This window comes from Poecilia latipinna, unplaced genomic scaffold (genome assembly GCF_001443285.1).
Source record: "Poecilia latipinna isolate Pla-1442-1.1 unplaced genomic scaffold, P_latipinna-1.0 Scaffold243, whole genome shotgun sequence".
In the NCBI taxonomy this organism is placed as follows: domain Eukaryota; kingdom Metazoa; phylum Chordata; class Actinopteri; order Cyprinodontiformes; family Poeciliidae; genus Poecilia; species Poecilia latipinna.
The window spans coordinates 11,947-39,621 of NW_015112859.1; the positions used below are offsets into that span (position 1 = coordinate 11,947).

General features: G+C 36.9%; 1 protein-coding gene across 3 annotated transcripts in view; it reads right to left on the reverse strand.

Annotated features, from left to right (window-relative positions):
* The window catches only part of LOC106947474 (electrogenic sodium bicarbonate cotransporter 1-like), a 48,982-nt gene that overhangs the window by 11,824 nt on the left and 9,483 nt on the right, over positions 1-27,675 (reverse strand). The window contains exons 4-9 of one of the 3 annotated variants that reach the window (XM_015032490.1): positions 25,023-25,196; positions 12,628-12,763; positions 9,342-9,502; positions 7,845-8,024; positions 4,398-4,493; positions 2,110-2,186 (exon numbers count right to left, since the gene is read on the reverse strand). In XM_015032490.1, the coding sequence (XP_014887976.1) occupies positions 2,110-2,186; positions 4,398-4,493; positions 7,845-8,024; positions 9,342-9,502; positions 12,628-12,763; positions 25,023-25,196 (824 nt within the window). The remainder of the gene's footprint in view (positions 1-2,109; positions 2,187-4,397; positions 4,494-7,844; positions 8,025-9,341; positions 9,503-12,627; positions 12,764-25,022; positions 25,197-27,675) is intronic. The other 2 variants (XM_015032491.1, XM_015032492.1) reach the window with 2 other exon arrangements.

The following is a 27,675-nucleotide window of genomic DNA, read 5'->3' on the forward strand; positions in this document are numbered from 1 at the left end:
ATTTCCCTTTACGGAAAAATGAACTATTTTAAAATTGAACTGATTAAGTAATGCAAATTAACGGTAAATAAAACTTCTCTTTTCCCATTTATCTCAGCAGAAATTTTTCCATATTTCTTCCCCGATCAATCAACAGCTTGAAATGATCATAATACTCTAACGTACCAAAGCTAGCTTCTGGTGCTCTTGAGGATTAGCAAGTCTCAGAGTGGGTTAAAACTAAACATGGAAATTAACTTCAACTTTTTGTGACTGGACATGTAACACCCATCATCAGTAAATCCTGGTTTTCCACAAACTTTACACATTAACCACAGGTATAAACATTTTTTATATACTTACACTCTTGCAATAAACTTCTAATGGTGATGGAAACATTAAACATTATATGGGTTTCAGTCTTTCTTTGCACACTGCAAAAACACAAAACCTTAGCAAGTATTTTTAGTTTCTAGTGCAGTTAATGTACTACTGCTGAAATAAGACAAAAGTCATTTTTCAATAAGCTCCTATATTTTTCTGAAAAGTTACTCGTAAGTTAATTTTGTGTTATTTGAACTGTACTAATATATTTGCACTAGAAACTAGAACAAAAATACCTGTAAGATTTTGTGTTTCTGCAGTGCAGGAACCGATTTCCTGTGGATGAGGCGACATCAAGCCGTAGCTCCCGTCTGCCTCTGCTCCCTACAAATGTCATTTCCATTAAGATGTTAAATAAATGATCGACACTTCTCGCCTCTCTGCCTTTCCAAGAACAGCGCTCTGCTTTTGACATTTAGTTGGAGAGGAGCGCTTTTCATACACTGTTATTTTCCAGAAAATAAAATATGCTTGCCATTTTCTAGTGCTGTTTGAGCGTACAGAGATTGACTTAAGGTTTCCAGCAGTGAACTGTGGACAGAAGTGGAGAATTCATGGTCAGTAACCTTAAAAAACAGACAAAAAGCTGTTGGAAAGTTGTAAATAATTACACATTTTGTTGGTTTATTTGTTGGTTATGATTATTAGTTCTCCTTTTTGAAAGTCTGTCAAAGTTTTTCATCGGATTTTGAATGTTTTTTCACTTATTTTCAGAAAAATACTTTTTTCTGGTAGATTGTTTAGCCACTTAACTTTGACCTATAAATAAAAGACGAGTAAGACCTTGTGTCTTATTACAAATAAAAGAAAACATAATAAAGAAGGCAATTTATTCTTTATACTTAGCAGCTGTTTCTATTGATTTCTTAAACCAAATTTTATTAAAATACCAATACAGTTGAAACCAGATATTTACATACACTGAATAAAAAGGTGCAACTTTTTTTCTGTCACAGTCTGAAGTTGAATCAGACCAAACTTTTCTTGCTCTAGCTTAGTTAAAATTACATAAATTATTTATATTTATTAATTACCAAAGAACTTGGCAAGAATATTTTGTGGTTCATGGCTGATGAACAGAGAATTTGAGCTCCTCCCCTCTTTCCATTCAGGACAAAAAAGGCGGGAATCACCATAGCAACCACTGACAGCATTTCCGGTCTGTTTTGTTCTCACCAGGTTATTTTTCACAAGAGAAAGGAAGGAAAACTGTGCATTCTGGATATTTTAGGACAGTAGCTACATTAGCTTTAAAATTTAGAAGATTATACCTCAATAATTTGCACATTTGTCTTTAAAAAAATGCAAAAACACAAAATCTGCCATGTAATGTTTGTTTAGTTTCTAGTGCAAATATCTTAGTGCACTTGAAATGAGACAAAATTGACTTACAAGTAACTTTTCAGCAACGTTTAGGAGCTTGTTTTGATTCAATCTATAATATTGATGAACAAGTTCTAGTTTCATTGTCAGATTATTTCACTTACAACAAGCATTTTTTCTCATGTTATAAGTGAAATAATTTCCCAGTGGAACCTGCACTCTTTCATCAATATTAAATTCAATAATTTTACTTAAGCTCCCATTTCTTGCTGCAAAGCTACTTATAAATTAGTTTTGTCTTATTTCAAGTGAACTAAGATATGTCCACTGGAATTTAGATCAAATTTACTCAGTAAAATGTTGTGTTTTTGGAGTGTAATAACAGAAACATGGTGAATCGATTACAGATGTCGGTTGACTCACCTGGTCCTTCTCTGGTTTGTCAGAGATGTCATTCAAGCTGCTGGACGCCAGGTTCTTGTGAGGCGTTGTCGGACTATCTGTTGTGACGCAGAAACGGATTAAGTTTGAAATTTGTCGGTTTTTCAGAGCTGAGAATGAGATAAAACTGATGGAGGCGGAGGAGACCCAGGAAAAAGACAGTGGCCCAGAGGCTACGCTCCACATGCATCACCAGAACCTTTACCGCTCCGCTGCAATGTCCATGCCAAGCCAGAAATGAAGAAATGCATGTCCAGATTATCCCTGTAGCTGAGATATATTTTGGGGGTAAGCTGATTAATTTTTATGACTTTTATGAATATATACACAATAGAAAAATATTAAAGTCGATGTCTTTGGGAACAACATGGCGTTATTGGCTAGTGGGTGTATTAAACCCATAATGCATCAGTTCAGGGGCCCACATGCTTGTAAATCTGGCTGCTTCAATGTTTTACCACAGGCACAAAACTCAGAAATATTTCAAAGTTCAAACCTCCAGCTCAGAAAAGAGACTCTCTCCATTTATCTGAGACCAAAAAAAGAAAATCTGTGCCAGTTTGCAATCTCTACTTCCTGTTTCTTACAGCCATTCGCAATGTCAACATCTGACAAAATTACTCACTAAAAGCCAATGGATGGAAACATTTTATTTTTATTTTACTTAATTTAATGGAAACAAAGTAAGTATTCTCCCAATCCACAAAACACTTAAAAAACAAAACTATCTCCTTCTAGGTATGCACTGATCCACTTTTTTCACTTCAGATATCAATATCTGAGGTTTAATACCGACCCAATAAACACGGACTTAAATGTACTGAATAACAAATATATTAAGTAACTCTGCACCGGTACAGCTCACTTAAAAACACCAACAGCTTCACCAGCTTGGTCAAACACGAAAAAACTACTTTAATTGGTTCAGTCAGTTAAATTAGGAGCATAACATGTAAAATAAATAATAAAGAGACTGAAACTGACAAAAACAGTAGAAATGTAAAAATGAAACTGCAACAATTTCAAATGGTTCAGAAAGTAAAGTTAGGAATTTTAATATAACTTGGACTGGCACCTGACAGACACCTGATCTTTTATTTTTTTCAGTATTGATACAAATATTAATATTGGATCGGTGCATCTATAACCTCAGCTAAGATAATTACTGCTAACTCTGCCTGATTTAAAGAATCTAGTTTTTATTGCATGTTGGATCCAAACTTAAGCAGCCCTGATGTTGGTGAAGTTTACACGCCGTTCTCATGGTTTATTAAACTTTCCTGCTTGCCCAGCAGCTGCTCAGCATCCACTCAGAGTCACCGCTAACAGGTGAGGCTATCCGCTCACACCAAAACAGCCCACTAAGTGCTTTCCTGTGACTGATGCTCTGCTGATGCTCAGTTTCTGACAGCGTGATGCGACCTCTCATCACGGCCCTCAGCAGGTAGGAGGACGAGCGGCGCCACTGAAGCTTTTTCATAAATCTGCCCCCTCAGCATTGTGGGTAAAACCAGGCCTGTCAGTATGATGCAGCCAGCATTAAGAAATCTGCTTTTGAGGTTGACTTTATATTTGTCGTTCTTAAATTTTACATCAATAACGAGGGAACTGACCATGAAGACTAAAGGAAAACGTAGAAATGTTCCTGCACAGTGATGCTTCGTTTCTTCTTTTTTATAAAATTGTGTGAAATATTTCTGAACAATAAGTAACCAGGTCAACTGTTACTCTAACTTCACTTCCATTAGGTTAAAATGACTTAGTTCATGTTCAGCATTCTGACTACAGCTGGACAATAAATCAATAACAATATATCACGATAGACACATGATCAATATCAATAGACAATACATCTGATATCTATTCAATATTCACTATTTAGAATAAATACTGAGCCGCACTGCATTCTGGGAGAAGGTTTATGGAATGAAGTAACTCACTCACTGTTTGGTAAGGCGCTAGCTTTTTCCACAGATTATCTGTCTCATACTACTGTAATGACATAATGAGAGTTCAACAAATATGTAAAACATATTTTTAATGGAAGTTACAAGCTGCAGCTTCAACTTGACTCCATGTGAGATTTTCTGATTAATCCTCCAAACTGATCTGACAGCAGAGAAGATACTTATTGCTCATAAATACTCCACACAACCCCAGTTCAAATATGGATGTCTTTTTTTTTTTTTTTTTGTCCATTTGTAAGTCCAATTCACCTTTTTTTCACTACTAGGTGTTCAGCATGTTGCAACCGGGTCTGGGGAACTTACTAAGCCAGTCCATACTGGTACTCCTTTGGTTCTGCAGGTCCTCCATGGAGATGTGACCCGACAGGCAGGTCACCGAGTTCTCCAGAGGACTGCGGGCTTTTAGCGGCAGCAGAAGGTTATCAGAAGCAGTCCAGGCAAGCAAGAAAAGGGGACAGACAGGTGGAAAGGTCGAGATGAAGGACAGTCGATAGGCAAACAAAATCAAGACTGTTAACAGATTTGATAGGGAGGGAATAATCGGTGTGTTAAAAGCTGTGCAGAGAAACAGTGAGTTCAGAGGAATGGTGATGTTAAACTGGAGAAGCAAGCAGTGGTTTCAACTCTTGACTATGCACTTTATCCTCCAAGGCGTTATAACCCATTAATGATTATCACTGATGTTCTTTATCTTTACTACGATCCAGACTTTGACATGATGGCGCAGCCTGTTGTTTCATCATCCACATGTTTCTCACATCTGATAAGAGCCAATAAATAACTTCACTTCATGGTTGGTCACAGATTAATTACATCGAGTTACTCAACGTTTTACAATCAAAGCAAACATGTCCATAAAGTCAGTTAGGCCTGTGTGCTAAATCCAGATGCTAATTTCCCCAGTTAGGAGACGGAAACATGCTAATTTTGATGCAACTGTAATTCAGAAGCAGAGCTGCAAAAACACAAAATCTTAGGAAACCTGAAATATGACAAACCTGAAGTATAAGAAACTTTCAAGCAACATATAGGAGCTAGTTTTAAGTCAGTAGTTTCTTATTATTACAAAAAATGTATTAGTTTCATTAATATCATGGGAAAAATGTCTTGGTATAAGTGAAATAATCTGCCACTGAAACTAGAACTTTTCACAAATATTAAGGAATTATTGACTTAAAACAAGCTCATAATTCTTGCAGAAAAGTTACTTGTAAATTAGTTTTGTCTTATTTCAAGAATGCTAAGACATTTATATTAGAAGCTAGACCAAAAATACTTGGTAAGATTTTGTGTTTTTGCAGTGTATTTCTCCTGCTTTCACTCTTCTGTGTACTAAATAATCTCTTATTGACAAATTAATTACTTGTCAGTTCTAAACAACTTAGTCAGCTTTATTCTTTTGTTTCGGCCTTGAGGTTTTTCCACCACAGCAATAAAAACTTGCATCACTTTGGCTCCTCTATGTTAGGAGATTAATGCAAGCGCCTTGAAATACATTTTAAAGTGCAGTTAGAGAGCTGATACCAAACGCCTGTCGCTTGAACACAGGAAACTGATCGACAGCACAGTAAACAAGTGTTTGCTGTTTATTCCTTTCATATATATTTTTTTTCTTGCCAAACTTTAACCTTTCAAATCACCAAACAAATGTTAATGTTTAAAAATGTATTAAGGGAAAAATGTATCCAAACCAACCTGGCCTGAAAAGATGATTGTCGTCTAAACCTAACAGCTGGTTATCGTGTCCTTGCAGGCAAAAACTGCTATTAGAGTTTGTGATTACTGACGACGTTTCTAGGATGAATTTCCTTTTTTTTTTAGCTGAATTATTTTTATTTTATCCACATTTAAGCATTTTTGACCATGAGGGATTGACCTGTTTGGGGTCATGCAGCAGCAACTCAATCACATTTAACTATGACTAGGATTCTCCAAATCCTCCCCAAAAACACAAATCTTACCAAGTATCTTTGGTCTAGTTTCTAGTGCAAAGATGTTAGTACACTTTAAATATGACAAAGATAACTTACAAGTAACTTTTCAGCAAGATTTAGGAGCTCTTTTTACATCAATAAATACTTAATGAAAAAGTTTTAGTTCAGATTATTTCACTTTTAACAAGTGAAATAATCTGAACTAAACCTTTTTTATCAACTTTAAGGAACTATTTACTTAAAACAAGCTCCTATATCTTTCTGAAAAGTACTTAAAGGTTAATTTTGTCTTACTTCAAAAGTACTAAGATATTTACACCAGAAACTAGATTAAAAATACTTGTAAAGATTTGTGTTTTTGCAGTGCAGTTGGATTTATTTGTCATTTAGAGACAGACATGCGGATCTTTCTCACCTCATAACCCAAGTATGTTTGAGCTTAAGGTTGGATATGCAGGACTTTCCAACAAGAGCAACAGATTAAATCCATTTGGCAGCACTACCACTGCCATGCTTTATATTTGGTCTGATGTTCTTGTTCTGAAATGAAGTGTTAGTTTTATAAATGATGCATATGAAGCTGACGCAGCTCTAAACTCCTCTAAACTGACATAGCGTTCCTTTAGTGAACGACTGATCAGTTGTTGCAGCTAAGAAATATTTCTAACACCAACATGCTGATCTGGTGATAATTTTTGGGATTAACAGATTAATAAATTTCGCTTAATATGAGATGTTTTTTTGTTTGTTTAAGACAATTTGAACCAAGTGAATGTAAAAGTGCCACTTGATGAATTAGAAGTGGAATATATTAGGTTTTGTTTTATCTTAAATGCAAATTTATATTTGACAGTTTTATTTGAATATGTTGTTCTTTCAGACTCTTTATAGTCCAGCAAATGATAAATCAATTACAAAATTAGTTGATAATCATTTTTAATGATTGACTCGTAGCGATTAATCAGATTAATCGTTCCAGTCCTAATTACAGTTCATTCATGACTTAAAACTGGGGCAAATATTGTTTCACAAACATCCAGGTGGGTTGGAAAATGCTGTTTCACTTCTTAAAATAATCTGAATTATAATTTTAGTTTTTTAAGGTTATCCTTGTCTTGTATTAAATTTGTTTGTTGATCTAAAAGGAGAGCAAACACTTTTTCACTGCGTTGTTTAAACTTTTGTGTTTTAAGATAAGAAATAAGAGAAAAACTCTATAACATTTTTTAGTTTAATCCCTGACATTTTCCAGAAAATTTGCTAGAAAAATCTGAGAAATTTTTATATTAAACTCAAAACTGTTTCAGAAAAAACAAGGCAATTTGTTTGAAAATCAGAAAGCCCCCCCCCTTTTTTTTTTTAGAAAATTTCTGAGACTCTCCTCAAAATTTCAGATTTTTTCAGGCAAATTGTTAACTTATCAAAATAAAAATTGTCCTTGTTGTTTCTTGAGAATTTCTTAAATTAATCTCAAAATGTTTATTTCTATCTACAGTGATTCTTATATGATGTCAAAAGTTTCAGAGTTAGTTGATTCAAGATGCTACAAAAATGAATATGCATCCAGGAATACCCAGTAAATAATGTTTCCCTGCATCTTCTGGTTCCGTATGAAACTAATTTGACCAACTGGGCTCTAATAAGAGTCCCACACAAACGCTGTCATTTGCAGTTCAGCACTCAAAACTCACTGGATTTCTCGTCACTCAAATCCAAATTAATTTTGTATATTTTCTCTGTTGAATCACGACTTTCCCGTTCTGATTTTCTAGAGTGAAAAGCTGAAAAGACTGCACCAAACTGGCACCACTGTTACCGTTGTCCTGGTTGGAAAACAGCCTACTTGCGCTGGAAACCGTTTTCCCAATGTCGGCCAGGGAGCGGAGGTTGGACTTCTTGGTCTGGTGGCGGTGTTTCCGTAGCAACGTGTACATCACCTTGTCCTTCAGGTCTGCTTTCAGCTGGCCGATCTCTATCTGGTTGTCAGTGATCATCTCTGAAAGCAAACAACTGTTGCGTCAAATCTTAGTTTAGATTTTGTTGTAATGCAGAAAACATTCATATTATTTTTACGTTTTATGTAATGAAATTGTCCGTCCAAAACCCCTTTTCTAATAAATTGTTGAATGAATAGACATACGAGCTCAACTACAGAGATATTTACTGTTTTTAATCTGTTATTTAAGTTATTCAACCATCAGGTTGCTAGGTAACGGGGCTGGGCTCATCTGGGGTTGCTAGGTAACAGGGCTGGGCTCATCTGGGGTTGCTAGGTAACGGGGCTAGGCTCGTCTGGGGTTGCTAGGTAACGGGGCTAGGCTCAGCTGGGGTTGCTAGGTAACGGGGCTGGGCTCATCTGGGGTTGCTAGGTAACAGGGCTGGGCTCATCTGGGGTTGCTAGGTAACAGGGCTGGGGTCGTCTGGGATTGCTAGGTAACGGGGCTGGGCTCATCTGGGGTTGCTAGGTAACAGGGCTGGGCTCGTCTGGGGTTGCTAGGTAGTGGGGCTGGGGTCATCTGGGGTTGCTAGGTAACGGGGCTGGGCTTGGCTGAGGTTGCTAGGTAACAGCACAATGCCATTTCAAAAACAGGAGGTTTTTGAAATGGCACATATAAGTACACCTGCAAGTAACTGAATATAAGTAACTGCTCCGTATTTACCTCATAAATATACATAATGTGCTCTACTAGCATCCTGTTTCATAATATATGAAGCAGCAAAAGTTCTCCAGCTGCTAACATGTTTAATGCAAACCCTGAATTTCACAATGCAGTCGAAACGCCGATCCAAACTACAGTTGAAAGGATCTTCATACTTGTAAAAACTCAATTAGCGACTCCAGGAGTGAAATGTTCCCGTTTAAGAGTCTTGCTGGCAGGATATGGTTCAATCTTAAGGTCTGAACTATTTTTAAAAAGATCAGAAGCCTCAAAGCGGACAGAAGCCAGCCTCGGGGAAACTCTCTTCCTGTGGACGGTTAGTACAGTTAATGGCCCATCAGTCAGAGCGCCGGTTCTTTTCGGGCTGCGCGGTCAATTACATCACATTAATCAGTCTGAGTGGGAGCTCTTCCTTCGTGCAGACCAACACAGAGACGTCATAATCTCAGTGCAACTGGAGACAATGAACTGCCCTTAGACTGCGGAAGTTTTAGAGCCACCATTTTAATTTTGGAAACTACTTTCTGAGACCAGCTAATGTGCAAACAAACCAAAGACGCCTCAGACTCAGACTACAGCACACTGCAGGAACATGATGACCTTTATCAGGCTTTGCAGCGCGGCTCCACGGGTCACATGATCAATTTACTCACCAACAACCTGAGGGAGAGTGGACGCCTCCAACTCCAGCATGATGGTGCCTTTCTCTATGCAGGTGCGCAGCTCCAGCAGGCTGTGCAAGGACAGCGTCGCCACGTGGGGTTTACTCCAGCGCTCACCTCCTTTCTCCACCTTTTCCTCAAACTTTATCCACCTGCACAGACAGCAAAGCAGAAAATAAGGAGTCCAATAAATGGAAACACATAAAACTGATTCAGATTACTATATGAAATAAAAAATTACAAGATCATGGATGGTCTTTATAGGGCTTTTAAGATGTCTTCTGCAGAGGTCATATCAGAAATGAGCTGCGTTTACTTTGCAAAAAATAAAAATACAATTTCACAATTTCTGTGTTTCAATTAAATAAGAAATGCAATTAAAATCGCATGTGCATATGTTTATTTACGCGATAAATCATTAAAAAACACTTTGTGCCATCATTTTCCTACCACTTCCTGTCGTATTCTTTGTCTTTTTCACTAGCAGTAAAATCCTGTTGTTGATCACATGACTTGTAATGAGAAAAAAAAAAATTCCATGGAAGTTTTGCAAAAATACACTAATTTCAATACAGCCTCATCCTAGTGCAAAAACATTTTAGAGAAAAAGTTTTCTTCTTTTTTTTACAGCATGTTTTGATTTAGCCAATTAAATGTTGTAATTTCAATTTGTACATTTTTATGGCCAATAAAAACGCAGCTAGTGATATTTTACATCGTTCTAGTGCCAAGCTGTTCTGCATGTTTGTAGCTTTAGGAGATCAGGCTCCAAGTCTGTTTTCATTGGGCCCGTTTGGTTCTGGGGTTTTCATTGGGCCCGTTTGGTTCTGGGGTTTTCATTGGGACTGTTTGGTTCTGGGGTTTTCATTGGGCCCGTTTGGTTCTGGGGTTTTCATTGGGACTGTTTGGTTCTGAGGTTTTCATTGGGCCCGTTTGGTTCTGGAGTTTTCATTGGGCCCGTTTGGTTCTGGGGTTTTCACTCGGCCCATTTGGCTGCCAAACCTGCACTTGGCAGATGGACAACTGGACCCAACAGTGGTCCGGGTTTCTGTTCTCCAGTTGTCACCCAGTCCACACGCAGAGGGAGGCATTGCACAATATCTTCACTTCTTAATGAGTTTGCAGAATAATTAGTTTATATTAAATTACTCTGATTTTACAGGTGATTCTTGTAAGAATCCAAGCAGCAATAGTGTGACACGTATTGCTGCGTGTCACATTATAGAGCCACTAATCTATTTTATTTAACTAAGAGTTTAAATTCAGTCCAATTCAATTAAAATGGTCAAAATTGAAACATTTATATTGCTTTTAGTTTTTATTCACATTATTTCTGACAAATATTTTGTCCATTTATTGTGGTTTTAAAGGGTCACTGCTTTTAATTAAATAAAAATATGTTAATTTATGTTCAATTTGCAATTAATTAAACATCTATGGATTCAAATTCAGCTACAGGCTTTACTATTTGATCCTCAGTTTAATACAATGGAGGCAAATTACATCAGCAGCAATTCCTCATACTGAGCAAGCATGTGGGCACAGTGGAAAGAAACAACTCCCTGTGAACAGGAAGAACCCTCCAGCAGAGCCAGGCTCAACTGATGGGGCTTCAGAGGACAGGAAGTAAACACAGAAAAGAGGGGAAACCGAACGTTGTATTTACGCATTAATCTCGTTTAAGCTCCATTTTGCAGTTATAAATCACTCACTGCATCAGAATCACTTCATTTTCTAACTTATAAGGCATCAGAAATTTAATTTTTGGAATAATCTAGCTTTAAATTAGAATAAAACAATAGCTTCATCTTATTAAATGCATAAAATGTTAGGGCTGTAACTAACTACCATTTAAATAATCAATTATTCTATTAATTATTCTAATGATTAATTGATTAATCAGATAAAAAATGCTTTTTCTTTTAACCACTTATTATTTTATACCACAAGAGAACTACATTGAAAGATCCCTTTTTTAGATAAGGAATCTTATCTAAAAGATTTTAGGCAATAAAATAAATATTTTATTGCCTAAAATACCAAATGATACAATTAATTTGATGAATACTTGATTATTTGAAGCAAATGAAGCATCTGCAGCCTATAAACTACTGACATCAACGTGTGAAAGTGCTTAACACTTTCACACAATTTTCTTCGCAGAATCTGAACTTTGTGAAACTGAAGCTGCCACCTGAGAAGTTCTAAGTAAAACAGATTTACAGAGAAACTGATTTAATTTTTATCTTAAATGCAAAATGTAGATTTTTTGAGTCTGCCTGCTCCAGTTAACGATTAATCATGATTATTTAAATAACAGATTAATCGTTTCAGCCCAATAAAATTTCCTGCAAAGTGCTTCTACAAACCATCCAGCCCAGAGCGATTTGAAACGTTTATCTGCAGGACACTTGGTCAGAGGTCAGGGTAACAAACGGCCTCATTTGGTGCCTGGAACAGCAGCCCAGGGATCCTGTTTCCTCTGAGACAGTTTCACTCATCCAGTGCTAATGATGCACAAACAATCATCCCTTCTGCGTCTTGTCACAATAATCTAACAGGCCACACAAAGGAAAGACCTAAAATTATATTTTTTTAAAGTAAAACTTACTCAAAACATTGCAAGGAGGATCTTTGATTATCTAGATGACAGGAGCTGCAACTAATGATTATTTTGTGATGATTAATCAATTGGCTGGATTTAAAAAATGCCACAGATTTTTTATTTCATAAGTTTTTTTGTTTTTTTTTTACATAATGTTAGCAATACAGTAGAAGATGCAAATCATTTGTAGCAAAGGATGCATCTGCTGATAAAAATACTCCAAAGAGTTTTTGGACATAATTTGAACCAGGTGGAGATAAAACTGCTACCTGAGGAGTTCTGGGTGAAACATATTTACAGAAAATGAAGGATTTCCATCTTAAATGCAAAATTTATATATTTTTTATGAAGTTTTGTCTTAATATCTGGATTGATTGTGTTGCTCTTTTAGCAAATTACCACTTTCAAAGTCTGTATGCTCCAGTTAAAGATTATTTGATTATTAAGTTAGTGACTGATTCTTTCAATCGATTAATCATGATTAATCAAATTTATGATTTGTTCAATTAATCACAATTAATCACGTGATTACTGAATTAGTTGACGGTTACTTAAAGAATCGATTAATCACAATTAAAGAATCGATTAATCACGATTAACTGAATTAATCGTTTCAGCTCTGAAGTCATTGGGGAAGGCAGTGACGCTCACACCTGGGGCAGATGTTCCTACCTGGCCGTCTCCTTCCACTCCATCTCCTGCCCGTCCACTTCCAGCAGCTCGTCCAGCTCGGTGAAGAGCTGCGGGGGCGCCGGGCCGTCATCGTCCTCCCCTAAGATGAATCGGATCCTCTCGGCTGCCGGCGAGACTGCGAGAGACGGAAAGATACTGCGTTTCACAGGCTGGCACTGGTTCCCGTTGGGCAGCGGTTTGGACTTCTCGCCCTCCGCTGGACTCTTCACCTCCGGCGGAGGTGGAAGAGGAGGAACTTTAACCTCCTCTGCATCCTCTTCCTTTTCCTCCTTCTCCTCTTGATTATTGTTTTTGGACATCTTTTAATATTTCAGTGACCCCCCCCAACCCGTTGCTCGCTGAGTCAGCAGAGATTGACACAAGCCCACCCGAGTCCCAGCGCAGCAGCTAGACCTTCATTAAAGCCCCTGGTGGAAGTGACAGCCGATCTCAGACGCCTTTGCACTTTGCAGAACAGGTAGGAGGGGGCCAATGGGTTTAGGGGTCCCCTCGGTGGCAGCGAGCCCCCGCTCCCTCCACGCCTCCCCTTCTCTGTTCAAACAAGCCTTCACTATTGGTCCTGCTGCCTTGGCAAGTGGCCGTGAAACCCTCATTAACAAATAGGAAATGCTGCACAAACTGGCCTATTCTCTGGCCGCGGCTTGCCTTCGCTCCCCTTTGTCTTTTCATTTGAATATTAAGAGTGTTACATAACACAAAGCGAAACACGGCTTCAGCAGGATTTATATACTTTTCAGTGCTTTTCAGTGGATGTAAATAAACAACATGATCAGACATTAAAATTAAAGTTTTAATGATGGACCACCAACAGTGGTTACATAAAAGCTCAGAGGGATGGGAGAAAACTGAACATACAGTTCCAGTCAGCAGCTTGGAAACACTCGCCATGGGAACCGTTCATTTGAACAGTTCTTTTTATGGAATAATATACAACATTAAGCTGCACTGACTGCTTTTCAACACTGACCAACATGTTGGATTTTTGGTCATCAAAATGTAAGGTGTTTTCTTTATAACTTTCTAGTTTTCTGTTTTAATTATTTAAAGCGCCTTGCTGCTGAAATACGTGACACAAATAAACTTTGATTTGATTGATCAGTTCCAGGATTTCACAAATGCTTTTTTATTGCAATCAAAATAACAGATTTTGTGGTGGTGCTTATAAATATTTGTAAGAAATTTTGTGATAATTAAACTCCATTAAACCTCTTTGAAAATCTACATTTAGAAGAAAAATGAATACAAAGACAGATTTTTCACACCAACATTTTTATCCTTGTAATAATTTAAAAAGCTTGACTTTTGTTACGCACCATATCGATCGCAGAATATAACTTGGCACCAAGTAAACTAAAAATAAAACTGCAGCTAAAATTTAAAAAGTAAATTTCATCTCATTTAGGTCTCAACTTGTCTGTTTGTTTTTTTTGAAGGATAATTTTGTAATTCATTTCATTTATTGTTTCTGTTATTTTGTCTATTTATTTCAGATATTTAAAATGTCTTCCAGTTCCAGTAAATGTTAATCAGAATTTAAATTTTATTGAGAATGTCTTCTTGAATTATTATGCTATTATCATTACATATGATTGAAAATGGTCTCACAATTATCAGTAACTTCTGGGGCGATTTATCGTCCAGTAAAATCCGTTACCGTGTCAAAGCAACAGATACAGAAACAAAAAACCGATGCTGACTCTACAGCCAATAATAAACCATTCTCTTCCTTCACTTCAATTTACCCAAAAAGGAAAATCGTTTTGTGAAGATAATCCAAATTTTGAGTCCAACTACATACAAACATTTGATAGAAAAGATTCAATAAACAATCTGAGAAAACTCTGGTAGCTTTGATCTCTTCCCTAGGCAAAATAACCAGAGTTTCATAACGTAACTCTTAAATAAGGACATTTTGGTAGCGTTTAGATCCAGTGTTGACTGTTGAGCTAATTTATCCATTTGAAAGCGATGTGGACGCATGTTTCCAGGTTCGCTCACCACATCTGTGCCTGGCATCCACAGACAGGAATCAGACTGTTCATCGACACGGTGCTGCATGACAGGCCGTCTGCAGGTGATCTCAGGCTGGTTTCAGTCTCCTGTGAATCTGAGCACAGATGTGTGCACAAATTTCACATGGCCTCCTCTAAGCCAACAAAGCAACCGCAGTCAAATACCATAAAGTGCTGCTATTGCTTTGACTTACTTCAAATAATAAGATACAACTCAACTCAATCACTCGTATGTGCCAAATTATATCCAGAAAAAACATCTGGTGCTTGAATTTCTTTATAAGAATTTATATAACTCAAAAATGAAGCTGCCTTGCACTTCAGTGATGTGTCTGTACCAGGATCTCACTTAGATAGTAATTTTATTAAACACTGATGTGGACTGAAGCAAAAACAACAGACACCAGGAGCTGAAATTAGCAAAATGAGCTACAATTACGGTAAAAAGGCTGCACAGTTCCAGGGTTTCACACAAAAGAGTCACGTCAAGTTTGTTTGTAGCCCATTTCAGCAACAAGGCAGTTCAAAATGCTTTAATAATAAAAGATGATCACCAATTATGAAATAACCAGCAAGCAAGACATTTTGTCAAACAAAATTGATCAATGTTCCAGTTGAATCAGCTCTAAAAAGCCTTAATTTAAAGTTTCGGCTGCTTCCTGGAAGTTTGTTCCAGATTTGTGGTGCACAGAAGCTGAAAGCTGCTTCTCCATGTTTGGTTCTGGTTCTGCAGATTTAATGTAGATTTGAACCAGAAGGCCTGAGAGGTCAGGAAGGCCGAAGCAGCAACAGCAGATCTGTAATGTGTTGTGATGCTAAACCGTTCAGTGATTTATAAACTAACAGTATTTTCAAGGCAAACCTGTGAAGACGCTGCAGCTTTAATAAATGCAACTAAAGATAAACACATGGATGAGTTTCTCCAGCTCTTACTGAGGCATTAGTGCTTTAATTCTGGAAATGTTCTTCAGGTGACAGAAGAACGACTCTGTGACCGTCTTTACCTGAAGGTTCAGGTCTGATTTCATCACTACACCCAGATAAATCTGCCATTGGAATAAGCAGTTTAAAAAAATAATAATAATTTAAGGAATTATTGCCTTAAAACAAGCTCCTATATTGTGCTGAAAGTTACTTGTAAGTTAGTTTTGTTTTATTTCAAATGTACTAAGATATTTACACTAGAAACTAGACCAAAATTACTTGGTAAGATTTTGTTTTTGCAGTGTGGTTTGAGACAGATAATGTATGAAAAAAATCAAGTTCCTATGTCTTTTCCCAGTCCTTTAAAAAAAACAACCAATCAGAGTGAGGAGGCGGGTCTTAGCGCTGTTAATCACGCCCTTTAAAACTCCTCTGTTGTTGCTAGTATAGCCTATAATGAATGCTCAGGCTAGTTGGCAATAGTGCTGGATAAAACTTTTTTTCTGTAAAAGTAAGTTGTTAGTACATTTAGCAATGAGTACCTGAGATTGATTGACAGCACTAAGCCCCACCTCCTGGCTCTGATTGGTTATTTTTGGTGCATTTCTTCAGACGGCAATAGTAGTTCAGGAAGGAGGTGGAAGATATATTTTTCACAGGTTATCCATCTCATAATGAACTCTCACAACATGGTGACAGTTTTAACAAATATGGAAAAAACATTTTTTATATAAAAGTTGAATAATGTAATCAATAGTTTGAACAACCAAGCAAATAAATCAAATTTCAGCAAAAAATTGGAGTTAATCATCAAGAAATGAAGGTATGAAAGAACCAAAATTTCTCCACAACATTTTGTGAATTTCTTAAAGAAAAACATCTTTCAGGATATCAAGTGAAGGCGGATAAAATGTGTCACCAAATCAGCATTTTGGGCCGATAGTAGACGAGGGGAAGGGTTGCACTTTTCCCCTCATTGTGCATTTCTGCAGCACATTAACAGCAGCAGGTAGAGGCCAGACAAACAGCTGAAAGATTACTGGGTGGAGGATAAACTGTCTGCACTTCGCTCCCTCACTCACACACACACATCAACACAAGCTGCACTAGCTTTAGCTCCAGCCACCTGTTTAATAACATCCCACAGGATATAATTAACACACATTCAGCTGACGGCCACATCTACAGAGACTTACCTCGATTACAGTAAACAGTTAAAACAGGATTTAAATACATATACGGTCAAAAGTGCATGGAGACTATAGCTGGCACTGCAGAGTTTACAGAGAGCAACGAGTGGAAATAAAACGGTAACGACGCAATTTATGAGTAACATTTTCAAAAAATTTTAGCTTTAAGAGTATTTTTACTTCTCTTTTACTTGAGTAACTTTTATTAAAGGGGCAGTATTGTGTTAAATTAACCTGTTTCAGCTTTACATCATGGTATGATGTGACTCCCTCATCAAAAACAAACCTGGACTTTTGCCTCGATTCTTTCATGCATGTTTGAGAAATCATTTAATCTCCATGGCAACCACTCAGCTGTGCAAAACGCCTGGGCGGCCCTAGCCCCGCCTTCTAGGCGCAGCTCCTCCTATAGACTGAAGTTTCTAGACCTCTGCTTGGAGCTTGCATGTCCTCCCTGTGCATGAGTGGGTTCTTCCTGGGTACTCTGGTTTCCTCCCACAGTCCAAAGCATGACTGGTGGGTCAACTGGTCTCTCTAAATTTGCCGTGTGAGGGACGACCTGTCCAGGGTGGTTGGATTTTTTTTTTAATTATTGAACTAATCATTACATTCTGTATTTAGATTCTGATTTTAAAATTTATTTATTTAGCAATAAACATGTATTTATTCAGATCTGTATTTGCTTACTTACATAATTGTTTATTTGTGAAATTACACAATATCCTTTTGAAAAACATTAATTTATTTTTTACTTGTAAACTTCCTTATGTAAACTTATTTATTTATTTGGTCATAATCATTTTTCATTTATTTTCAATTAAATTTTATGTTTCCTATATAAACTGATACATTTAGAACTTATTTTTGTTAGACATGTTTCCAATAAATAAATATTTTTATTATTCATTTTTGTTAAAATACTCACAATATACTTAAATATGCTAACAATATTTTTTCACTATTCATGTTTATTAAACATGTCTCCAATAAAATTATATATATATATTTCTGATTCATGGTATAAATTTTTTCATTGATCAATATTATCCTCCAGATGCTGCACGTCTGACTCCGTCAGCGTCGAGCCGAGCTGGGAACCAGCTCGTCTTGGCTGCTCTGTCCCACTCAGGCAGTTGCTAAGAGCGCTGTGGGCGGGTGGGAGAGGAAGGTGGGCACAGGGTTAGTCTGAAAGCAAAGAGGGCTGAGAGCAAGCACGAAAAGTACGGATAGAGATGAAAAATCCCCGTCGTTCAAACGCAATTTCAAAGCACTGTGCGCTCCAGCCAAGAGCCACCAGCGCACAAAGAGGACTTTGTCCCAGCAGCAAAGGCTCATGGGATACGAGACAGAGGAAGAATGCCTGCTGCCCGGCAGAAAGCTTAGTGTGAATGCCACGAAAGGCCCGTTCAGTCCCACTCTTGACATGCATCCTACACAAAGGTCCTCTGACCTTTCTGAAAAACACGACAAAATATGAGCGGCAGGATCGAGTAGCATGTCCTCTATCCGCGGTAAAACATGCGACGGTAATCCCACTTACAGGGGAGCTGTACAGGAAATGCTCTCCATGCCACAGAGTCTGAGATTCAGTATGCAGGGCGGCCAGCACGCAGGCCGGGAACGGGGAGCGGGCTGAATGCAGAATGTCACCCCAGGGGAGGTTCATTCAGGGCTCAGTATTTATACCCAGGACATCCAGTTCTGCCGTTTCATTAGGAAAACCCAGGCAGATGAAAACGTAACAAATACCAGCTGTTTGGAAAACAACCTGAAAAGAAATGAGCCCTGTGAACTCTCCAGGTACAAGCATACCTTAACAATATGTACAATATGTCTGCATCGGTATCGGCCCGATAAATAAAACCGGGCCGATACTAACACCCAATATTTATTTCCATCTTGTTAGAGTCTGTTTATGAATGTTTTTTTTTTCCAAAGGTGTCAAAAAGGTAAAGAAATATGTATAATATCAGTAAAAATTGGTTATCAGCCATAACAGCAATCTGATATCAAATATCGGTATCAAATTATCACATTTTCCTTTCGGTGCGTTCCTGCTGTTTTCTGTATTCAGCATCACAAGATCTGTGATTAATAAACTTTTTATCTCTGGCTCCAAATCTTTTGAACATAGACATTGAGTGAGAACTGATTTTTTTCCCCAAAAAGAAAACAAACATCAGACTAAGTTAAGATTATAACTCTGACGACTAAAAGGTCAAATTTGTAGTATGATGGGTAAAGAGGCGACATTATTGAGTAGAATTGCTTCAAGTAGACAGTAAGTTTCATCCAACTCCAGTCCGATTGTCACATTCAAAAGCAGGAAGTGGACTACAAAGCAAAGCACTCTGGGTAAATACAACCAACCCAAACATGCTAACTAGCACTAGCAGCAGAAATGGCTCGTTGTCTTTACCAACGAGAAATCCTAAAATCTGACGCCACTCCATTTTGTTTATATTTTGAAAAAAAGTTGTGCTCAGTGCCTTCTAAAGAGGTTTTGGTGTCGTTTTCTTTAGAGGTCGTCGGCACAGCGCCCCCCCTGGTGAGGAGGGGAACAGGTTTTTGAAAGAGTTTGATTTGTTTGACTCAGTACAGTGTGAGAGAGAACCACAGCAAATACAAATATAAACATAAATATAACAAATATTGCAATTTTGGTTCCTCATCAAACCTATTTTAGAAATTCAATGCAGTCGTTTTTTAATAACAAAACGGTATTTTCCCCCACAGACGGTCCTGAGGAACGCCAGATTTAATATTCAAACTCAGTAAAACGAAAAACAGAGTTTGACATGTCATTTATACATTCTTTCCTCCATAAAAATAAAACTATTTTATAAATATTTAATGATTTAGTTTTGTTTGGAAGCAGAAATGTTTATGAAAATTATGATATTTTCCACATATTTAAGTAGTTGATCTTCTATTATTTAATTTCCCTTTGGGATCAATAAAGTATTTTTGAATTTGAAATGAATTTTCAATATATTTTAACTAAATTATGAACCACATTAGTGGTTTTCAAAGTCCAGTCTGGAGAATATTCAAGGTTAACTCGTTTGCCTTTAAATGATCCTCAGACATATTCCAGATTAATGTGGGGTCATTTAAAATCTTAACTTTCCTACAGCCAGAAGAAAAACCCACGTTTTCTGAGCTGACCTTAAAAATCCAGACATCTCAATCCCAACAATCCAACCTGGACATAAAAAGTTTGATCTGAAATGGGGGGTAAATAATCTGACTTTGGGAAAATTAAACCCTTTCCAGACTCAGCACAAGTATCTAAGCAATCTCTGTAATCCAGTTTGAGGGAACATTTGATCCTGGTAGAAAAACGATGGGATTGAAACAGAACGTGCTCATCAAAACGAGGAGGGGTCAAATAGCTGCACGGACACACAGCTGACCCTGCAGCGTCCATCTGACTAAACAAGAGGATTTGCATCCAGACAGAAACTTCCCTTGAGGCTTTATGTTTCCCAGGGAGAGGAAGATGGAGGGAACACCAGCAGGACATAAGGTGGACCGCGTGCCGCTGCGTTTGCTGCCTGCATGGCAGATGGCTGCAAAGAGTAGAGGCTGCATCCAGCAAAAGTTACAGATTTTACATTTTTACCTCCAATCAAACCCAAAACCTAAATGAAGGAAAATTTTAAATGTTAAAATTCGACCTGCTTAGCCACAGTTAGTCAGAAACTTTACTGTACTGTAGTTCTTATGCAAAAGACCAAAACATTTGAGCATAATTGTGAAGTGATTTTATGATTTTACCTAATTTTATGAATAAATAACTGAAAAGTGCGGTGTGCATTTGTATGAACTCTCCTGAGTTGATGCTTCGTAGAAATACCTGTGGTTGTAATTATAATCAAAACCTTTGGGACACATGCAGAAATATTGGAAAACAGAATAAAACAGATCATCCATCGCCAAACTTATTTTTACATATCTAAAAATGTCTAATATATCTGATATTTACATTTTACTCAATTCTAATAAAACAGTAAGAAATCGTGCTGTTTGACTCTGATTTAAGTGTAATTTCTGGGGGTCCAGTGTAAAAGAAACAAATGCCTAATGTGCATGAGGAGAACATGCAGAAATGCTGCACTTATCTTCCTCAATGCACTGTTAGTGCTTTAAACTTGGACATAACTGGATGTTAAAACCTGCAATAACAAATGCAGGTTTTAGCTTTTTTCAGTTTTTCTATGGAAAAACTGCAACAAATTTCCATAACAGAACAATAATAAAAATATTTTCTTACCTCTATTTCTCTTGGAAACTATGAACTTGTTTGTATCACCCTACAGTTGAAGATGTATCCACATCCTTTATGCTAAATGTTATGCTTTTATTTATTTTAAACTCTAAAAATAAACATTTAATGTTCATTATTTCAAATTTCCTGTATATATTTAATAAAAATGATCATTTTAATTTTTTAAAAGTTTGTTTTCAAATATAAATAGTGTTTCTCTAAAATAACAAGTAAAAAGCACGGTAAAAACTTTTTCAAAAAGTTACCAGAGTAAACGTAGTTTCCATCCATCTCAGCTCACATCATCGCTGAGTAAAAATTCAGGAAAGTTACCAGTGAGCTCAAACATCTGTGGTCAGACCAGCAGCAGTCCATTACATAAGACGGCATGCAAAAGTCTGTTTACATAATAAAACAAATGAACAATTTGGTTTTTCCCGACGCTGTTTGTTGTGGTTTTTCACGATGCATTTCATGAATGCTTTCATTTCATGGCGGTTTTTACGACAGCCGCTACGTTTTTATTTTTTGTTCCACCATCCCAGCAGGCCTGTTGACTGCTAACAGAACGTCAGAGTCCCACAGCCTCAGGCCAACATTGTCGCCTCTTCCATGAATGGATGATTAATATTATTGTTGTCAACAAGCCGGCGTGTTGTGGGTTGGTAGTCCTTGCTCAGCAGTCTGACTTCAAATAAAGGTTTTTTAGGAATTACACATGACTCCGCTATTCGTCTTTAACACAAACGTACTTCAGTGATGCAAAGGTCTGGACTTTGACTGGGCCGTTATAACAAATGAACAGATGTTAATCAATTGCATTCTAAGTATTTGCAGCTTTAAACTGATTTTCTTCAGCTTGAAGGTGAAACTCCATTCAAATCATTTCTACCCTTTAGCAGGTTTTCCTGGAGTGACTTCTGTTATATCTTCAGTTTTAGCATAGCTACTGCATTAGCATAGCTCTCATTTTGGCACAGCTTTTGTTTAAAAATGGCCTGACTCCATTTAACACCACTTCAGTTTTAGCACAACTTACATTTTTTGTAAAGCTTCTGATTTAGCTTAGCTTTAGTTTTAACATAACTTCTGTCATAGCTTCGCTTCCATTCCAGCTTTTTCCTGTTGTGTTGTGGCATTCAAATTTAGTTGACCCTTGGGGGCCACCGTATATGACGGGTTCCTGCAAAGTTAAACTGTCAGTGAGATTACAAACTCGTTCAGGAGGAATTTGCTCAAAGTCAGTGACTCAATGCAATCGGCTTAGATAGGAAACATTTTACCAGTTGGCATAATAAACTGTTAATAACATGTATGCAGTTGGCATTAAATCTGTTAATATAATTAGATTCAACTGACATGTTTTTGTCTGTAAACTGGATCATTTGTTATGCAAGATGTGTTGAGGCAACATTTGCTACATAAATAAACTAAGCAGAAGTTAACTTATGTTCCCTGAAGCCTTCAATGCTTTTTACTAATTAGACGACTTCAAAAGACGATTTCATTGAGAGGTGTAAGAAAAAAAAGTGTTAACACAAAAGCATGCCACACTTTTCAGATTTGGGGTTGTTTTTTCACAGAAAGTATAAGACATTGAAGTCTGATATTGCTATGTATGAAAATGTGGAAGAATAAACTTTTGGTATCTATCAACATCTTATCTCGACTTATTAATCTCTAGAGATCAAAAATAAACCGAGTAAAAAAGGTTTATCCTGCTAATGACGTATTTGTCAAAATATTAGCTGTAATTTTGTCAAGACACAATCAAAGGAGCAGACAAAGGAATAACTGCAGTGTAAGAAACAAGATAAACATAAAAGGGAAAAAAATCAAATACTCTGGCATTAATCCAGTCACAGATTGGATTTCTGTCTTTGAGAAATCCCATCATCATCGGTGTGTGTACACATAAAAATCCAGTCCTGGCATGTTTTGGTCCTGTTGTCGCATCACGTGCGAGCAGACATGTGTAAAATTATATCATTTTCTGGAAACGTCAGAGCTCCGTCTCATTATTGGATTTGACAGAGGGGCAAGGGCAAGCTAAGCCTTTACACAGTGGAATAATGTCACACCGTTGTGCAATCAGAAAACTGCTCCAGTTTTCTTTCTTTCCAGAACTACAAGCTATTTTAATGATGCAATCAATCTGTGATCGTTAGCCGCTAACGCATCTTCATGTTATGGTAATCTGCTGCACAAGACAAATATTTAGGACACATTTTTGACTGTTTCTGTTTCATTTTGAAGCATCTGTAATTTCAGATAAAGGAGACTGAGTGTTAGATTGATATTTTATGTTAATTTCTTCATATTTATCTTCCATCCAGAGAATCAGGTTAACCCATCTGCTCCATGTTCAGCCATATTTAACTGTGTTGTATGATATTTAAATGTGCCACATTTAACTTTATTAAAACTGTTCAGCTAATGCAGGCAAAGCTTTGCAGAGAGGAACATGAAGCCCCTAAAAGTACAATATGTGTTTCAACAAGTATTCAAAGAGTTTTCAAGTACAAATGAGAAACGCCTACAACAGCATTAAGTTTTGTTTCTCCAAACATCGATTACTTGCCAAGAAGACCAAGATGATCCGAAGATTACCATCAATTAGCCAAAGTTTGTCATGACATGCTGTGTAGTTTTGCTCCTGCTACTCCATCGTTGTAGCAGTACTTTACTTTTTATTGTTTATTTATAGGGACAGAAACAAGAAACATAAATGAAGACAATCTAATACCTGCATCACTATGTATTCGTAGCATCCGTCCCTAAACGCATCACTAGTGTGGTGCATTTTCAGCCCCAGCAGCTGCAGCGAGCGGTCCGAACAACTTCAACAAAAAGATCTAATCAGCCAAACGACCACAAAAAAAATAAAGTTCAGCTTTTAGCTCCATTTGGCCAACTTTACAAACCTGTAGCAAAAACTCAATTAATAGTTTTTGCAATTAATTGCAAAAATTAAACAATTAATTCCAAATTAATTGTTTAATTAAACAATTATCTTCTTTTATTGATTAAAAGAAGATCAATAATTTCCATTTGTATTATTGTTTTTCTCTTTTTCTACCAAAAACTGGATGATAAAAGTTTTCAGTCTGGTGTTTTGGTCTCAATTAGTTCTTTTTATCACGGCTAATTTTGTTTACAGAGACTTTATAAATCGTTTTATTCGTTGTTTCTGTTGTTTTGTTTATTTGGATATTTAAAACATCTTCCAGTGTTAAATGTTTATTAGGATTTAAAGTTTATTGATCTTTGAAAATGGCTTCTTGCATTATTATTATGTCAACTAGCATTATATTAAAAACAACGACATCCTCGTTTATAACAATAACTTATGGGACAATTTATCATCCAGTGAAATTAGTTACTGTGACTGTTTAGTGTTTAAGTTGTTAGCTGTCGGCTTCTGCAGGTGAACTGCACTTTTTTCTTCTCCAAGTTCAGATTATTCAAGCTTGATTTAAAGCTGTTAGCAGTAAAAACACGTTGCTAATAAGCCAATTTAACAAGGGTGTCAAATCACCTCAATGGCCGTTATAACATTTTACTTCTTTCTCTTTTACCATTACACATAATTCCCTTCCTGAAGGTCATCGGTTTCTTGTTTTGGTCCCTGAAACCTGGATCACAGGCCCTGAAAACCCCAAAAATACAAGCACCACCTTATATGTAAGTGTAGGTCAACAATCGAGGTCAAAACGGCAGGAAACTGCAAAAACACTTGGTAAGATTTTGTGTTTTTGCAGTGCTGGGCTATAACAACCATTAGATGCAGTGAAAATCCAAAATAAACGTGTCACTCAGCAGGACATGGCAGAGCTATTTCTGGCCCCTGAGTGGACTCAGCAACTTTGCTGGGGGTCACAGGATGTTACGGGGGCATTTTTCTTGAAAAAGTGAGCAGCCTTCAGCAGAGAGGCATGAAACCTAATCAGCACTGACACGGAGTCCATCAGAACTTACTGAGAGGTCTGAGGATGCTGTTGCTGGCCTCGTCGTTGTTTTCTGTGTCCGACTTGTCAAGCTCGCTCCCCGTCAACTTCTCCTTTCTGTCCTTGTGGCTGGTTCTCCGGCGGTGGCGCCTCCGATGCCGAGAGCTTTTAGGAACACGCACTCCGATATAAATGGTGTGGTGACCTGCAAAAGGCACAAAAGAGAAACAAACTCATGAGATCTGAACATTCAGACCACGTTAAATACGTCATCATGTGTTTTTATGGATGCAACTAACGATTAATCGAAAAAATGGCACAATTAACAGATTTTTTAATTCAGGCCTTTTTAATAAAAAGTTAGAAAGACAATAAATAATTTTTGAAATAAAAAAATAAATATTTTATTGCCTAAAATGCAACACCATTGCATTCCTTTTGTAAATCAGGTGATGCTAAAACTTTTCAACTTGAGGAATTTTGGCTAAAACAAAAAAATGTTTTTATCTTAAATGCACATTTGCTTCTTGTAAAGTTTAGGCTTGGTTGCCTCTGAATAAGTTGCATTTTGTGAGTCTGTACACTTCAGTTAACGATTAATCGATTACTAAATTATTTGATGATTAATCAAATCAATAATTTCATGCCTATTTACAAGGCATTCCCTAAAGTAATTATTTTTGGGAATTACAGCATATTGAGAGTAAATAAATCATAAAGTGAGTATTACAAGGTGCAGAGGGAGTAAAAAAGAAAACTACATGCATAAACCACCATTCCTCACTAAAGACTTGAGACAGAGCAGCATGGAAATAAAGGTGGCAGTACCTTGTCAAAACAAATACTCCGACAGAAAAAGAAGTGTCACATAACAGCAAAGACGCCAAGACTGTCTGCTTGGCTTCAACCCTCCTATATATGTTGATATAATAACAAAGAGAACATGCAGCTTTATATATGGTTAGGTGGTTTAGGGTCAAAGAGTTTATGTTGCATTTTGATTCTCAATAGAAACCTGAGATAAAGGCATTGAAATTCAACAGGCTTCTTGATCATGTGAATTGTTTTTAATTATCTATCTGGGAAGTTATTAATTGCTTTGATCACATTTTGAGGTATTTCAACCATATTTTGCGCAAATAATATGATTTGTTTTTCAAACTTAGACAGCAATTTCTTTGGAAAATGAGGAGAAATGTCTCATAAAACTGTCAAGTTTTTGTTAACAGACACAAACTGAAAGTTCTTCTCCACAACACTGTTGCTAGCAAAGCTGCCGTTTGCTTTCCTGAACGACAGTTGCTATGCTAAGTGCTAATCATTGTAAACTTGAACAATACCCAATTAAATATAAATACAGTGTGACGGTGCGGCGAGAGGTTGGAGAAGGAGTTAGCAGCAGTGGTTAGCCACTCTAACTCAAAACAGCAGGACGCACTTTTGAAGTATTCCACACTTTCGATTTATTTAACTTCGTCCACGTAAAGCCAGATCTCCACGGTACTAAGCATTATATTTCCATACATGAGAAAAAGTAACGTTAGTTTACCGCTCTGCACCTCATCATCATCTATGTTCTTTTCTACAACAAAATGGAAGACTCCTTCTTCTTCTGTACAATAGTACAACAAAGGGAGTAGGCGCCCCCTTGTGGTGATACCTACTCATCTCTAGGAACCAAACAGCATAATGACTGTTACAACAGCAAAAACTCAGTAAATTTCTACAGGGTGTATTAAAAAAACTAATGACATTTTTAATAGGAAATTTTTGAATAAGCCGTTTTAGATGGTGGAATTTGGCTCTCAAATGCTTTGAGTAGCTGTTAGCTTAGCAACGGTCATCTGCTGCCTGTTAGCTGGACGTTAGCTCGACTCTTTGGACGGTTCAAACTTAAAACTCTCCAAAAACCATATAAAATACATATATATAACTTTGTCTAGAAGGTTTTTGCTTACTTATAGTTCATTTTAAAAACTTAAACTATTGTTAGAAAAGTTATCAAATGTGCAAAAACCACATAAAAATAATTGAAATTGGGAACACCAAAATCCAACCCAACTTTGACAGTTTTAGATCAGTTCTTTAACGTAATTAAAGTAAAAATATATTTTTAACAAAATATAATGAATCAGAACCATTTAAAAAAGGAAAGATTTATTGACTTTTCACAAAAAGTGCAAACACCTGAAAAAATTAGCATTTTGGTAATAGTTTCCAGCACAGATCTGGAAAAATAATTAATGCAAGCTCAAGTTTGCAAAATTGCAAACTCAAGTATAGAAACTTCTTTTGCCAAAAGATTTTTTAAAGATCCATCCTTCAGGGTTTCAAACAGGTTATTGAAAATACATTTTGTCTTTGGAACATGTTTTCTAAAAGGGATCATAAAGTAGTGAAACAAAAGAGCATCAGTGTCAAATGTCTCCTTCTGGACCAGTTGGAGTAAAGCTGAGCCAAGCACTGCACATGACCCCACAGGCAAGTGACTGAACCCCTCAGCATCAAACAATGATCTGTCTTCAAGCACAATAGCCTTCATTATTCGCTCAAAGCACAATGTCCTGGTTTTTGTTTGTTTTGTCTAATCCATCAGTGGTTTACCATAAACTCTCAGTATCAATGATACAGAGGATTGAACACAATTACATATTACTGCTAAAAATCCAATCAGGAAAGATACC